The 17,500-nt window shown below is 41.8% G+C and overlaps 1 protein-coding gene across 1 annotated transcript in view; it reads left to right on the top strand.

The window, feature by feature from the left end:
* Positions 1–17,500, top strand: part of foxp2 (forkhead box P2) — a 476,912-nt gene that overhangs the window by 357,216 nt on the left and 102,196 nt on the right. Inside the window, exons 8-9 of the mRNA XM_061961406.1 lie at positions 6,907–7,087; positions 11,921–12,218. Of these exons, the coding sequence (XP_061817390.1) occupies positions 6,907–7,087; positions 11,921–12,218 (479 nt within the window). The remainder of the gene's footprint in view (positions 1–6,906; positions 7,088–11,920; positions 12,219–17,500) is intronic.

Genomic DNA, 17,500 nt, shown 5'->3' with positions numbered 1-17,500 from the left:
AGGGACTTTGTCCAACAATTTATAAAAACTTAATAAAAAAAATAGACATTTAATTTAATCAATAGTCATTTCTAGAGATGTCCGATAATATCAGCAGGCCCATAAATGCTTTAAAATGTACCGTATTTTCCGCACCATAAGGCGCCCTGGGTTATAAGCCGCGCCTTCAATGAACGGCATATTTCAAAACTTTGTCCACCTATAAGCCGCCCCGTGTTGTAAGCCGCATCTAACTGCGCTAAAGGAATGTCAAAAAAACAGTCAGATAGGTCAGTCAAACTTTAATAATATATTAAAAACCAGCGTGATGTGGGCGCGCATGGAGTCGTATATCAACATGGACGGAGCTGCGTGAAAAAAGCCACCCGGCCTCTTCGCGTAAACTTCCCTTAACCACTCGCTCATCTTTTCTTCATCCATCCATCCCTTCGAGTTAGCTTTTATGATGACGCCGGCTGGAAAGGTCTCTTTTGGCAAGGTCTTCCTTTTGAATATCACCATGGGTGGAAGTTTCTGGCCATTAGCATGGCAAGCTAGAACCACAGTGAAGGATGACTTCTCATTCCCTGTGGTGCGAATATTCACCGTGCGTGCTCCCGTTGTATCCACAGTGCGGTTCACAGGAATATCAAAAGTCAGTGGAACCTCGTCCATGTTGATAATGTTCTCTGGCCGGATCTTTTTTTCAGCTATCTTGTTTTTACAATATGCACGGAAAGTAGCCAGCTTTTCTTGAAAGTCTTTAGGCAGTTGCTGTGAAATAGTAGTCCGTGTGCGGATGGAGAGATTGCGTCTTTTCATGAACCGGAAACCTGTCGCTTAGTAGGAGCCATTTTGTGGTCTTTACAGATGTAAACACACAAAGGAAATGAAACGTAATATCCGCGCCCTTCTTCTTCTTCTACGGGGGCGGGTGGTTGCTTACAGTAGAAGAAGAAGCGCTTCCTCTTCTATGGGGGCGGGTGCTTACCTTGGCGGTTGCTTGGCGTAGAAGAAGAAGCGCTTCCTCTTCTACGGGGAAAAAAGATGGCGGCTGTTTACCGTAGTTGCGAGACCTAAACTTTATGAAAATGAATCTTAATATTAATCCATATATAAAGCGCACCGGGTTATAAGCCGCACTGTCAGCTTTTGAGTAAATTTGTGGTTTTTAGGTGCGGCTAATAGTGCGGAAAATACGGTAATATCGGAAATTATTGGTATCGTTTTTTTTATTATCGGTATCGTTTTTTTTGTTTTTTTTGTGTTTTTTTTATTAAATCAACATAAAAAACACAAGATACACTTACAATTAGTGCACCAACCCAAAAAAAAACTCCCTCCCCCATTAATTCACACTAATTACCACAAAAGGGTTGTTTCTTTCTGTTATTAATATTGTGGTTCCTACATTATATATCAATATATATCAATACAGTCTGCAAGGGATACAGTCCGTAAGCACACATGATTGTGCGTGCTGCTGGTCCACTAATAGTACTAACCTTTAACAGTTAATTTGACTCATTTTCATTAATTACTAGTTTCTATGTAACTGTTTTTGTATTGTTTTACTTTCTTTTTTATTCAAGAAAATGTTTTTAATTTATTTATCTTATTTTTATTTTTATTTTATTTTATTTTTTTTTAAAGTACCTTATCTTTACCATACCTGGTTGTCCAAATTAGGCATAATAATGTGTTAATTCCAAGACTGCATGTATCGGTTGATATCGGTATCGGTAATTAAAGAGTTGGACAATATCGGAATATCGGATATCGGCAAAAAGCCATTATCGGACATCCCTACTCAGAATGGTTTCTTAACAAAACCTTTCTACATATATTAACAGTTAATTTGACTCATTTTCATTAATTAAAAGTTTCTATGTAACTGTTTTTATATTGTTTTACTTTCTTTTTTATTTAAGAAAATGTTTTTAATTTAGTCATCTTATTTTGTTTAATTAATTTTTTTTTTGAATATCTTCACCATACCTGGTTGTCCAAATTAGGCATAATAATGTGTTAATTCCACGACTATATATATCGGTATCGGTTGATATCGGTATCGGTAATTAAAGAGTTGGACAATATCGGAATATCGGATATTGGCAAAAAGCCATTATCAGACATCCCTAGTAATTTCAAGTATTTATTATATTATATTATTATTATATTATATATTATGTTATATTTATTATTATTATTATTATTAATTTATTATAAATTTAATGAGAATTTTACAACTTCCTTCTTATATTAAAAACAGGAAAAATAATAATACTACAAATTCACTTAAATCTAATTTAAATAAAATAATTTGAGTTGTGTACAAAAACGATCCAGATTATGACAAAAATATAACGTAATTTAGTGACAATTTTGTGTAGCAATAGTTACAAATATATAAATGGGACTTGTATGAAAAATAATCATTAAAATAAAACGAAAAATATATAATTGTATTTCATTATAACTGTATACATTTTGAGTGGTGTACAAAAATGATACAGAATATGACCCAAAAAATAGTGTCATTTTATGATAATTTTGTGTAGTAACAGTTTTATATATAAATGGGACTTGTATGAAAAATAATAATTAAAATAAAATTATCTTTTTTTAATTGTATTTCATTATACTGTATACATTGAGTGGTGTACAAAAATTATCCAGAATATGACAAAAAATAAAAAATAAAATTATTGATAATTTTGTGTAGTAATCATTTTATATTAAAATGGGACTTGTATTAAAAAATAATAATTACAATTAAATATATATATATTTTATATATATATATATATATATATATATTTCAATACAACTGTTTTGAATGGTGCACAAAAGTGATCCAGAATATGACAAAAAATAATGTAATTTCTTGATAATTTAATGTAGTAATCATTTTTATATTGAAATGGGACTTGTATGAAAAATTATATTTACAGTAAAATGTTTTTTCAATTTGTATTCTATTGTAAATGTATACATTGTAGGTGGTGTACAAAAATTACCCGGATTATGACAAAAATAATCAAATTTAATGATAATTCAGTGGTTCTATTTATACTTAAAAAATATCTAAAGGTTTTTAGTACAGCTGGGAGAAATAATCGATTAATATTTAAACATTTAACATGTGTCATTTCAAAACAATTTTGAACAGAAATAGTTCATGCACATTCACATAAATTCTTCAAAATTACAATAAAAAAAAAAAAATTATATATATATATATATATATATATATATATATATATGTCATGATATTGATAGGAAAATGCATTTTTTGTCATGTCTGTTGATCATGTTTTTGTTTAGTTATGTTCTGCTTGGTTTTTGGACACTTTTTAGTTCCTGCTTTCACTCCCTTGCCTTGTCACCATGACTACTCATTAGTTTCACCTGTCTCACGTTTTGCACTCACGCACCTGTCACAAATCATGTCTGTATTATTTAAGCCCATTGTTGCCAGGAAGTCAGCCCGGCAACATTAACTCTGATACCGCCATGATTACGCGTCCATGCCATAATTCTATGATCTTTCCATGTTTGACCAAGTAAATTTTGTTTCATGTCCTTAGTCTGTTTATGTGTTAATTTTGTTCAAGTTTGTACTTCCGCCCTTGTGCGCACTTTTCGTTTGTTCCTTTTGATAGTGTTTAAATAAATATGTCCAGTCCAGTCCAACTTTACTTGCATCTCGGGAAAACAAAACCCTCAAAGTCCACGCCATTTTGACATTTTTAGACAATATGATTTGCCTGAGCGTTGCCATTTTGCCTTTCCATTAGGAAAATAAACTAATTTTTAGTGTAAGTTTGCTGGTTTCAAGAAATGTAATGCCGGGCGCATATCATTATGTCAAGATAATGGCACTAGCATTTACTTAATATAAGGAAAAAACTGCTCCTCGGAAGAAAAAAATGACAAAACTGCCTGTAACTCCCACCGGGAAGGTCGGGGGGGGGCATGAAACAAAAACCTCTATGTAGGTCTTACTTAGACCTACATTTCATAAATTGACAACCCTCAGCAAAAATCAACAGGAAGTTTGCTATTCCCCCTTCAAAACAAATATTTTGTAAAAACCAGTCACCTTCCTTCAAAAAACTATCTCCTCTGAGCGCGTTTGTCGTTTCGGCTTCAAACTAACACAGGAGAGAGATTAAACCCTTGTGAATAAAATAACAGAACAGCGTTTTAATACCTGCTCCGGTTTTGATTTTATGACCCTTCAAAGACCCGCTGCGCTGCTGTTTTTTTAAGATGTCTGCTTAAAAGCAGGAAGCACCAACGTGCCCACACAATGCAGACAAGGTAGGTACACTAGACAAAAGTCTTGGGACACTTCAGACTAAAAGTAGACAAAAGTATTGGGACACTTAGGACTAGCACCTGCCAAATACGCGGGCCCGACCAATGCTGCTTGCAGCTTTAATTAGGGCCCGCATGGCCCATTGCATAAGGACTCCCAAAGGGAGTCCTTATGCAATGGGACATAAGGACCTGTTGAATTTGTAAGGTTTTATTCTTTATTCTTTATTCTTCCGCCGCCACATTAAACTGTAATTTGACCCACTTAACATGCTTCAAAACTCACCATATTTGACCCACACATCAGGACCTGCGAAAATTACCTTTTTTTAAAAAAAACCAAACCTCAAAACTCAAAATTGTGCTCTAGCGCCCGCTAGGGAAAAAAAAACTAGACTGCCTATATCTCCCACTAGGAAGATCGGAGAGACATGAAACAAAAACCTGTATGTAGGTCTGACTTAGACCTAGTTTTCATAATTGTATATTATTGGGCAAAAATCAACAGGAAGTTGGCAATTCCCCCTTCAATACAAAAAAGTACTAAAAACAGTCACTTTTGCCTCTTTGAGCTGTAATTTGACTCCCTTAAGATGCTTCAAAACTCACCAAACTGAACACACACATCAGGACTGGAAAAAATTGTGATCTAATAAAAAAACCTAACCCCAAATCTCAAAATTGTGCTCTAGCGCAATTTTTTTAATGAAACGCACAAAAAACTGCTCCTCGGATGAAAAAACTGACAAAACTGCCTGTAACTCCCACTGGGAAGGTCAGAGAGACATGAAACAAAAACCTCTATGTAGGGCTCACTTAGACCTACATTTCATAAATTGACAACCCCCAGCAAAAATCAACAGGACGTTTGCTATTCCCCCTTCAAAACAAATATTTTGTAAAAACCAGTCACCTTCCTTCAAAAACTATCTCCTCTGAGCGCGTTTGTCGTTTCGGCTTCAAACTAACACAGGAGAGAGATTAAACCCTTGTGTATAAAATAACAGAACAGCGTTTTAATACCTGCTCCGGTTTTGATTTCATGACCCTTCAAAGACCCGCTGCGCTGCTATTTTTTTAAGATGGCTGCTTAAAAGCAGGAAGCACCAACGTGCCCACACAATGCAGACAAGGTAGGTACACTAGACAAAAGTCTTGGGACACTTCAGACTAAAAGTAGACAAAAGTATTGGGACACTTAGGACTAGCACCTGCCAAATACGCGGGCCCGACCAATGCTGCTTGCAGCTTTAATTAGGGCCCGCATGGCCCATTGCATGAGGACTCCCTTTGGGAGTCCTTATGCAATGGGACATAAGGACCTATTGAATTTGTAAGGTTTTATTCTTTATTCTTTATTCTTCCGCCGCCACATTAAACTGTAATTTGACCCACTTAACATGCTTCAAAACTCACCATATTTGACCCACACATCAGGACCTGCGAAAATTACCTTTTTAAAAAAAAACCAAACCTCAAAACTCAAAATTGCGCTCTAGCGCCCGCTAGGAAGAAAAAAACTAGACTGCCTATATCTCCCACTAGGAAGATCGGAGAGACATGAAACAAAAACCTGTATGTAGGTCTGACTTAGACCTAGTTTTCATAATCGTATATTATTGGGCAAAAATCAACAGGAAGTTGGCAATTCCCCCTTCAATACAAAAAAGTACTAAAAACAGTCACTTTTGCCTCTTTGAGCTGTAATTTGACTCCCTTAACATGCTTCAAAACTCACCAAACTGAACACACACATCAGGACTGGCAAAAATTGTGATCTAATAAAAAAACCTAACCCCAAATCTCAAAATTGTGCTCTAGCGCAATTTTTTTTAATGAAACGCACAAAAAACTGCTCCTCGGATGAAAAAACTGACAAAACTGCCTGTAACTCCCACCGGGAAGGTCGGGGGGGCATGAAACAAAAACTTCTATGTAGGTCTCACTTAGACCTACATTTCATAAATTGACAACTCTCAGCAAAAATCAACAGGAAGTTTGCTATTCCCCCTTCAAAACAATTGTTTTGTAAAAACCGGTCACCTTCCTTCAAAAACTATCTCCTCTGAGCGCCTTTGTCGTTTCGGCTTCAAACTAACACAGGAGAGAGATTAAACCCTTGTGTATAAAATAACAGAACAGAGTTTTAATACCTGCTCCGGTTTTGATTTTATGACCCTTCAAAGACCCGCTGCGCTGCTGTTTTTTTAAGATGGCTGCTTAAAAGCAGGAAGCACCAGCGTGCCCACACAATGCAGACAAGGTAGGTACACTAGACAAAAGTATTGGGACACTTCAGACTAAAAGTAGACAAAAGTATCGGGACACTTAGGACTAGCACCTGCCAAATACGCGGGCCCGACCAATGCTGCTTGCAGCTTTAATTTCACTTGTTTTGGAAAGTCTTGACAAGCCAAATGTTCTTGTTCTATTGGCAGATATTTTTGCTTAGTTCAAGTAAAATACTCCTAATTTTTGTATTGTTTTCCCTTGTTTCTGAACACTGACTTTTTTTGCAGTTTGTTGTCACTGTTGCAAGCTGTTGCGGACTTCTCGCTCTCTGCTTAACTGTCCACGTTGTCTCCCTCTTCTCCCTCGCTATAGCAACAGCAGCAGCAGCAGCAACTGGCCGCCCAGCAGCTCGTCTTCCAGCAGCAGCTCCTGCAAATGCAGCAGCTTCAGCAGCAGCAGCACCTGCTCAACATGCAGCGGCAGGGCCTGCTCTCCCTGCCCGGGCCCGCCCCCGGCCAGGCCGCCCTGCCCGGACAGACACTGCCCCCGTCAGGTAAGTGGGCGGTGAGGATGCACTTTCCGGAAAAAAAAAAAAAAAAGCTTTTTCCTCTGGCTTTTGTTTCACCTCATTGGTATTCACCTGTGTGGGCTCCTGTGTTATCTCTTTATACATCTCTTCTGTTTGCATTGTCCTCATCGGTATGCTCGTCCGTCTGCAGCGTGGTCGTCTTTTAAAGCTTTCTTTGCTCCTGTCTTCCTGTTTTCTTCCACTCCATCACTGCTTGTTGCTGTTGTTTACCTCCTTTGCTAACAGCGACGTAACAAAACAACTCTTCCACTCCCCAACGATTACGCACCGAGAATTAGCCAACACATGCGCCCCAACTTAATGTTGTAACTTAAGTGTGTTAGGCTGAATCACCACAGAATTTGGTACACGCCTTCAGGGGACCGACACGCACATATGTGTAATGTTTCAGCAATATTGTTTGAAAAACATGGCCGCCATCAAGCAAAAGGCCCAAAAGCATACTTGCCAACCCTCCCGAATTTTCCGGGGGACTCCCGAAATTCAGCGCCTCTCCCGAAAACCTCCCGGGACAAATATTTCTCCCGAAAATCTCCCGATTTTCAGCAGGAGCTGGAGGCCACGCCCACTCCAGCTCCATGCGGACCTGAGTGAGGACAGCCTTTTTTTCAACAAGGTGACAAGAACTAAATCATCCAGACTAGAGACAAATTGTATTATTATGTTTATTTTACCTAAAAATAAATATATTTATTAATTAAAAAAACTAAACAAAACTAAATACATTTTTACTATATTTTGCTAAAAACATCAAAATTATTGTATTTTTATTTGTATTTTTTCGTGACTCCTTATTACATCCAGCCATAGAATTATACATTAAAATAAATTTCAAATAATTGATTTTAAATGATCATAATAACTCATTTAAAATGACCATATTTAATTATTAAAATAATTGCTTGTTTATCAACAACTTTAGCATTTTATTCATTACATTTTGAAACTCTCAGAAGCCAAGTTATGTTATATTCCTTAATATTTATTTATGCAAGTTTGAAGTATCAATTATCTAAACACAGTTTTGTTTGCATATTTTCAGGATGTAGATATCTATATACAGGTAAAAGCCAGTAAATTAGAATATTTTGAAAAACTTGATTTATTTCAGTAATTGCATTCAAAAGGTGTAACTTGTACATTATATTTATTCATTGCACACAGACTGATGCATTCAAATGTTTATTTCATTTAATTTTGATGATTTGAAGTGGCAACAAATGAAAATCCAAAATTCCGTGTGTCACAAAATTAGAATATTGTGTAAGGCTAATACAAAAAAGGGATTTTTAGAAATGTTGGCCAACTGAAAAGTATGAAAATGAAAAATATGAGCATGTACAATACTCAATACTTGGTTGGAGCTCCTTTTGCCTCAATTACTGCGTTAATGCGGCGTGGCATGGAGTCGATGAGTTTCTGGCACTGCTCAGGTGTTATGAGAGCCCAGGTTGCTCTGATAGTGGCCTTCAACTCTTCTGCGTTTTTGGGTCTGGCATTCTGCATCTTCCTTTTCACAATACCCCACAGATTTTCTATGGGGCTAAGGTCAGGGGAGTTGGCGGGCCAATTTAGAACAGAAATACCATGGTCCGTAAACCAGGCACGGGTAGATTTTGCGCTGTGTGCAGGCGCCAAGTCCTGTTGGAACTTGAAATCTCCATCTCCATAGAGCAGGTCAGCAGCAGGAAGCATGAAGTGCTCTAAAACTTGCTGGTAGACGGCTGCGTTGACCCTGGATCTCAGGAAACAGAGTGGACCGACACCAGCAGATGACATGGCACCCCAAACCATCACCCAACCATGCAAATTTTGCATTTCCTTTGGAAATCGAGGTCCCAGAGTCTGGAGGAAGACAGGAGAGGCACAGGATCCACGTTGCCTGAAGTCTAGTGTAAAGTTTCCACCATCAGTGATGGTTTGGGGTGCCATGTCATCTGCTGGTGTCGGTCCACTCTGTTTCCTGAGATCCAGGGTCAACGCAGCCGTCTACCAGCAAGTTTTAGAGCACTTCATGCTTCCTGCTGCTGATCTGCTCTATGGAGATGGAGATTTCAAGTTCCAACAGGACTTGGCGCCTGCACACAGCGCAAAATCTACCCGTGCCTGGTTTACGGACCATGCTATTTCTGTTCTAAATTGGCCCGCCAACTCCCCTGACCTTAGCCCCATAGAAAATCTGTGGGGTATTGTGAAAAGGAAGATGCAGAATGCCAGACCCAAAAACGCAGAAGAGTTGAAGGCCACTATCAGAGCAACCTGGGCTCTCATAACACCTGAGCAGTGCCAGAAACTCATCGACTCCATGCCACGCCGCATTAACGCAGTAATTGAGGCAAAAGGAGCTCCAACCAAGTATTGAGTATTGTACATGCTCATATTTTTCATTTTCATACTTTTCAGTTGGCCAACATTTCTAAAAATCCCTTTTTTGTATTAGCCTTAAGTAATATTCTAATTTTGTGACACACGGAATTTTGGACTTTCATTTGTTGCCACTTCAAATCATCAAAATTAAATGAAATAAAACATTTGAATGCATCAGTCTGTGTGCAATGAATAAATATAATGTACAAGTTACACCTTTTGAATGCAATTACTGAAATAAATCAAGTTTTTCAAAATATTCTAATTTACTGGCTTTTACCTGTATGTGTATATATATATATATATATATATATATATATATATATATATATATATATATATATATATGTATATATACATGTATATATATATATATATATATATATATATATATATATATAATATGTATGAAATACTTGACTTGGTGACTAGCTGTCAATATACTCCTCCCCTCCTAACCACGCCCCCAACCATGCCCCGCCCCACCCCCGACCACGCCCCCACCCCCCACCTCCCGAAATCGGAGGTCTCAAGGTTGGCAAGTATGACTTTGAGTCTGCCTTGTGTATGAAAAGTGCTATACAAAATAAAGTTGCCTTGCCTTGCCTTGGGTGAGGATGGTGTTCTGCTGACCTCGACTGCGGATGTTGTGGATCGGTGGAGGGAATACTTCGAAGACCTCCTCAATCCCACCAACACGTCTTCCTATGAGGAAGCAGTGCCTGGGGAATCTGTGGTGGGCTCTTCTATTTCTGGGGCTGAGGTTGCTGAGGTAGTTAAAAAGCTCCTCGGTGGCAAGGCCCCGGGGGTGGATGAGAGCCGCCCGGAGTTCCTTAAGGCTCCGGATGCTGTGAAGCTGTCTTGGTTGACAAGACTCTGCAGCATTGCGTGGACATCGGGGGCGGTACCTCTGGATTGGCAGACCGGGGTGGTGGTTCCTCTCTTTAAGAAGGGGAACCGGAGGGTGTGTTCTAACTATCGTGTGATCACACTCCTCAGCCTTCCCGGTAAGGTCTATTCAGGTGTACTGGAGAGGAGGCTACGCCGGATAGTCGAACCTCGGATTCAGGAGGAACAGTGTGGTTTTCGTCCTGGTCGTGGAACTGTGGACCAGCTCTATACTCTCGGCAGGGTCCTTGAGGGTGCATGGGAGTTTGCCCAACCAGTCTACATGTGCTTTGTGGACTTGGAGAAGGCATTCGACCGTGTCCCTCGGGAAGTCCTGTGGGGAGTGCTCAGAGAGTATGGGATATCGGACTGTCTGATTTTGGCGGTCCGCTCCCTGTATGATCAGTGCCAGAGCTTGGTCCGCATTGCCGGCAGTAAGTCGGATACGTTTCCAGTGAGGGTTGGACTCCGCCAAGGCTTCCCTTTGTCACCGATTCTGTTCATAACTTTTATGGACAGAATTTCTAGGCGCAGTCAAGGCGTTGAGGGTATCTGGTTTGGTGGCTGCAGGATTAGGTCTCTGCTTTTTGCAGATGATGTGGTCCTGATGGCTTCGTCTGGCCAGGATCTTCAGCTCTCGCTGGATCGGTTCGCAGCTGAGTGTGAAGCGACTGGGATGAGAATCAGCACCTCCAAGTCCGAGTCCATGGTTCTCGCCCGGAAAAGGGTGGAATGCCATCTTCGGGTTGGGGAGGAGACCCTGCCCCAAGTGGAGGAGTTCAAGTACCTCGGAGTCTTGTTCACGAGTGAGGGAAGAGTGGATCGTGAGATCGACAGGCGGATCGGTGCGGCATCTTCAGTAATGCGGACGCTGTATCGATCCGTTGTGGTGAAGAAGGAGCTGAGCCGGAAGGCAAAGCTTTCAATTTACCGGTCGATCTACGTTCCCATCCTCACCTATGGTCATGAGCTTTGGGTTATGACCGAAAGAACAAGATCACGGGTACAAGCGGCCGAAATGAGTTTCCTCCGCCGGGTGGCAGAGCTCTCCCTTAGAGATAGGGTGAGAAGCTCTGTCATCCGGGGGGAGCTCAAAGTAAAGCCGCTGCTCCTCCACATGGAGAGGAGCCAGATGAGGTGGTTCGGGCATCTAGTCAGGATGCCACCCGATCGCCTCCCTCGGGAGGTGTTTAGGGCACGTCCGACCGGTAGGAGGCCACGGGGCAGACCCAGGACACGTTGGGAAGACTATGTCTCCCGGCTGGCCTGGGAACGCCTCGGGATCCCCCGGGAGGAGCTGGACGAAGTGGCTGGGGAGAGGGAAGTCTGGGCTTACCCTGCTTAGGCTGCTGCCCCCCGCGACCCGACCTCGGATAAGCGGAAGAAGATGGATGGATGGATGGATGCCTTGCCTTGCCCTTATGTGGGCTCTGTACCGAGGATGTCGTGGTGGCTTGTGCAGCCCTTTGAGACACTAGTGATTTAGGGCTATATAAATAATGATTGATTGATTGAATTTGCTTCACCTGTGTTTTTCCGAAGCTGGCCTGAGCCCCGCAGAGCTCCAGCAGTTATGGAAGGACGTGACCGGGGTCGGAGGAGGCGGCGGCCACGCCATGGAGGACAACGGCATCAAGCACGGCGGCAACACGGGCAGCGGCGGCCTCGACCTATCCACCACCAACAACAGCCACCACAACAACAACAACTCTATGACAACTACCTCCTCCTCCAACCCCGCCAAAGCCTCGCCGCCCATCTCGCACCACTCCATCGCCAACGGACAGTCGCCCGTGCTCAACCACAGACGGGAGCGCGAGCGGGAAAGAGAGCGGGAGAGGTAATGGCGCGCGCCGACTCACCCAAACAAAAGACTTGTTTGTTCCCGTTCAAAGCCTGCGGCCTTGTTAACTACAAGGAAAACAAGATGTTTATTTGTTTAATACTTCATTTCCGTGCACAACAACTTAAAAAAACACCTCCCAGAGGAGCGCAGTTAGCTCGGGCGCGTATATCAAACACAACACATGCAGCCAGACAACCTTGTGCATTAAGTATTTAGCGCTTTCCGCCGTTTGAAAATTACCTTCCCGGCTGGCTTGTCATGTAAACAGAATACATGATGCCTTGAGTGGCGTTTCCAGGATGTTTATCCTTGTGATGGCGTCTTATACGAATGCACAACACCCGACTGTTCACATAGCGGCCGTATGCATTATTCAAAGGCTTTACTTGGGCGATATTATAATAAGGTAGCGGCGTGCATGCTCGGAGGTGGAAGTGCTGTGTAATTGGTTTACAGTAGATGCTATCGGGGCGCTGCCGCTAGAAAGAGGAAGAGAAGGAGGGAAAAAAAAAACACTTTTTTTTTATCCGCCCGTGTCCCGGGGCGTCTCGCAATGATCGAACGAGAGGGGTATTGTCAGGAGCAGGGCCGGCCCGTGGCATAGGCCGTATAGGCAAATGCTAAGGGCGCCGTCCATCAGGGGGCGCCACGCCAGTGCCACAAATGTTGGAGAAAAAAAAAAAAAAAAAATGTTGGTATTATTATTTCTAAATACAAAAAATAATCCCACGTTAATTAAAATGCAAAGTAAAGCCTATTTAATAGAAATATTATTTGTTACAACGGTGCGCCCCCCTCCCTTCCCGTATCATGACTCTTTTTGGACGTCACCACATCAAAAAAATCAACACAAGATGTCAAAACGGCCAAAACTGTCAGGTGCCCAGGGAAGAAAAAAAGAGAAAAGAAGAGGAGTAGAAACGAGAAAAGACAGAGTTAGCAGGTAGGTAACGTTAGCCTACATGAAATTATTTGTCTGTTACAGAATGTGATAGTAACCTGGCTTTTTAGCATTAAGCTAATGTCACATGATTCGGCAATTGCTAATCAATAAATAGCTAGTTCTGTTTTAACGTCGGGTTAATATTGTGGAGGGGGCTAAATTGTTATGGAAAATAATAATGTAACGTTAGGTAATTACAGTACTCCCACCTTACATTCCTCAGGGACATTTGTATTAGATCTTTTAAGCAGGTGTTTTTTGTTTACATTGTTATTGCCTTCTGGTTAGCTATATTTACCCTGCAGGTAATAGTCACTTTTCCACCCCTTTATATATTAGGTATAGTTGTAAGTAAAAAAAAAAAAAGGTCAAAGACAAAGCTATTCGGTTTCTTGTGAGTATATACACTTCACTGCCGATGTGGGGGGGCGCCACCTAAAATCTTGCCTAGGGCGCCAGATTGGTTAGGGCCGGGCCTGGTCAGGAGCGCTGCTTACTAACACGCCGTGGATCGATGGCGGGCCAGCCCCTCTGAAAAAGGCCCCCCCACGCACGCACACACACGCCTAAAGGTTCAACTGCCATCTTTAATGCACTGCAAAATGTGAAATCTAAGTAAGATGAAATATCTCAAATAAGGGTGATGTTTGCTTATTTTCTGTCTGATAAGATAATTCTTCTCACTAAGCCATACTTGCCAACCTTGAGACCTCCGATTTCGGGAGGTGGGGGGTGGGGGGTGTGGTTAAGATATACAGGTAAAAGCCAGTAAATTAGAATATTTTGAAAAACTTGATTTATTTCAGTAATTGCATTCAAAAGGTGTAACTTGTACATTATATTTATTCATTGCACACAGACTGATGCATTCAAATGTTTATTTCATTTAATTTTGATGATTTGAAGTGGCAACAAATGAAAATCCAAAATTCCGTGTGTCACAAAATTAGAATATTACTTAAGGCTAATACAAAAAAGGGATTTTTAGAAATGTTGGCCAACTGAAAAGTATGAAAATGAAAAATATGAGCATGTACAATACTCAATACTTGGTTGGAGCTCCTTTTGCCTCAATTACTGCGTTAATGCGGCGTGGCATGGAGTCGATGAGTTTCTGGCACTGCTCAGGTGTTATGAGAGCCCAGGTTGCTCTGATAGTGGCCTTCAACTCTTCTGCGTTTTTGGGTCTGGCATTCTGCATCTTCCTTTTCACAATACCCCACAGATTTTCTATGGGGCTAAGGTCAGGGGAGTTGGCGGGCCAATTTAGAACAGAAATACCATGGTCCGTAAACCAGGCACGGGTAGATTTTGCGCTGTGTGCAGGCGCCAAGTCCTGTTGGAACTTGAAATCTCCATCTCCATAGAGCAGGTCAGCAGCAGGAAGCATGAAGTGCTCTAAAACTTGCTGGTAGACGGCTGCGTTGACCCTGGATCTCAGGAAACAGAGTGGACCGACACCAGCAGATGACATGGCACCCCAAACCATCACTGATGGTGGAAACTTTACACTAGACTTCAGGCAACGTGGATCCTGTGCCTCTCCTGTCTTCCTCCAGACTCTGGGACCTCGATTTCCAAAGGAAATGCAAAATTTGCATGGTTGGGTGATGGTTTGGGGTGCCATGTCATCTGCTGGTGTCGGTCCACTCTGTTTCCTGAGATCCAGGGTCAACGCAGCCGTCTACCAGCAAGTTTTAGAGCACTTCATGCTTCCTGCTGCTGACCTGTTCTATGGAGATGGAGATTTCAAGTTCCAACAGGACTTGGCGCCTTCACACAGCGCAAAATCTACCCGTGCCTGGTTTACGGACCATGGTATTTCTGTTCTAAATTGGCCCGCCAACTCCCCTGACCTTAGCCCCATAGAAAATCTGTGGGGTATTGTGAAAAGGAAGATGCAGAATGCCAGACCCAAAAACGCAGAAGAGTTGAAGGCCACTATCAGAGCAACCTGGGCTCTCATAACACCTGAGCAGTGCCAGAAACTCATCGACTCCATGCCACGCCACATTAACGCAGTAATTGAGGCAAAAGGAGCTCCAACCAAGTATTGAGTATTGTACATGCTCATATTTTTCATTTTCATACTTTTCAGTTGGCCAACATTTCTAAAAATCCCTTTTTTGTATTAGCCTTAAGTAATATTCTAATTTTGTGACACACGAAATTTTGGATTTTCATTTGTTGCCACTTCAAATCATCAAAATTAAATGAAATAAACATTTGAATGCATCAGTCTGTGTGCAATGAATAAATATAATGTACAAGTTACACCTTTTGAATGCAATTACTGAAATAAATCAAGTTTTTCAAAATATTCTAATTTACTGGCTTTTACCTGTGTATATATATACTTTAGTCATATTTTTTTGCGCTTAAAGAAATCTCTGTTTGTTTGCGATTATCATCATTGAGCTGTTCCAGTCCGGTTTTAAAGCCCTCCACAGCACAGAGTCAGCGCTTCTAAAAGTTTTTAACGATATCCTCCTGTCCACTGATTCTGGTAAATATGTTGTCCTGGTGCTTTTAGATCTGTCTGCTGCGTTCGACACCGTCGACCACGCCACCTTAATCACTCGTCTTGAGAACTGTGTGGGCATCAACTGGTTCCGGTCGTACCTAACCGACAGGATTTTTTGTTTAAAAGTAGAAAGTTTTATGTCGTCCACAGCTCCTTTACCACATGGGGTCCCCCAGGGCTCAATCCTTGCCCCAATTTTATTTCAATCAATCAATCAATCAATGTTTATTTATATAGCCCTAAATCACAAGTGTCTCAAAGGGCTGTACAAGCCACAACGACATCCTCGGTATAGCCCACATAAGGGCAGGAAAAACTCACCCCAGTGGGACGTCGATGTGAATGACTATGAGAAACCTTGGAGAGGACCGCATATGTGGGTAACCCCCCCCCTCTAGGGAGACCGAATGCAATGGATGTCCAGTGGGTCTAACATAATATTGTGAGAGTCCAGTCCATAGTGGATCCAGCATAACAGTAAGAGTCCAGTCCACAGTGGGGTCAGCAGGAAACCATCCCGAGCGGAGACGGGTCAGCAGCGCAGAGATGTTCCCAACCGATATACAGGCGAGCGGTCCACCCCGGGTCCCGACCCCGGACAGCCAGCACCCCATCCATGGCCACCGGACCTGTGTGTCTCCCCTTCCACAAGGGATAGGGGGGAGCAGAGGAGAAAAGAAAAGAAACGGCAGATCAACTGGTCTAAAAAAAGGGGGGCTATTCAAAGGCTAGAGTATACAAATGAGTTTTGAGATGGGACTTAAATGTTTCTACTGAGGTAGCATCTCTAATTGTTACCGGGAGGGCATTCCATAGTGCTGGAGCCCGAATAGAAAACGCTCTACAGCCCGCAGACTTTTTTTGGGCTCTGGGAATCACTAATAAGCCGGAGTTCTTTGAACGCAGATTTCTTGCCGGGACATATGGTACAATACAATCGGTAAGATTGGCTGGAGCTAGACCGTGTAGTATTTTATACGTAAGTAGTAAAACCTTAAAGTCGCATCTTAAGTGCACAGGAAGCCAGTGCAGGTGAGCCAGTATAGGCGTAATATGATCAAACTTTCTTGTTCTTGTCAAAAGTCTAGCAGCCGCATTTTGTACCAACTGTAATCTTTTAATGCTAGACATAGGGAGACCCCAAAATAATACGTTACAGTAATCGAGACGAGACGTAACGAACGCATGAATAATGATCTCAGCGTCAGATTTGCGCTTTACCTTCTCCCTCTTGGTTCTATTTTTAGGAAGTACAGTATTGCATTTCATTTTTACGCCGATGATTGCCAGATTTATTTTCCCATGGCACAAAATAACACGGTTCAACGTCTTATTGACTGCCTGCATGACATCAAAGTCTGGCTTTCAGCTAACTTCCTGAGCCTAAATGAAGATAAAACAGAAGTTATGTTGTTCGGTCCAAGTCGCTCTCCCTCCCCCAACGTTGACCTCGGCACTCTCACCCCGTATCTCAGCGACTGTGTCACAAACCTGGGGGTAAAGTTTGACTCAGATTTTAAATTCGAAAAACAAATCCGCAGCGTCGTTCAAAAAAAGCTTTTATCAATTACGCCAAATAGTGAAAGTGAAACCGCTTCTATCAAGACATGATCTTGAGAAATTAATCCACGCTTTTATCTCGACTCGTCGTGATTACTGTAATGCCCTGTATGTTGGCATTAGCCAGGCCTCCCTCGCCCGCCTGCAGCTCGTGCAGAACTCTGCTGCTCGTCTGCTAACACAGACCCGCAGACGTGAGCACATCACCCCTATTTTAGCGTCCCTTCACTGGCTCCCTGTGCGTTACCG

The sequence above is a fragment of the Nerophis lumbriciformis genome, linkage group LG05, assembly GCF_033978685.3.
Source record: "Nerophis lumbriciformis linkage group LG05, RoL_Nlum_v2.1, whole genome shotgun sequence".
In the NCBI taxonomy this organism is placed as follows: Eukaryota; Metazoa; Chordata; class Actinopteri; order Syngnathiformes; family Syngnathidae; genus Nerophis; species Nerophis lumbriciformis.
The sequence above is the reverse complement of the archived record's forward strand: the minus strand, read 5'-3'. Positions and strand labels throughout refer to the sequence as shown.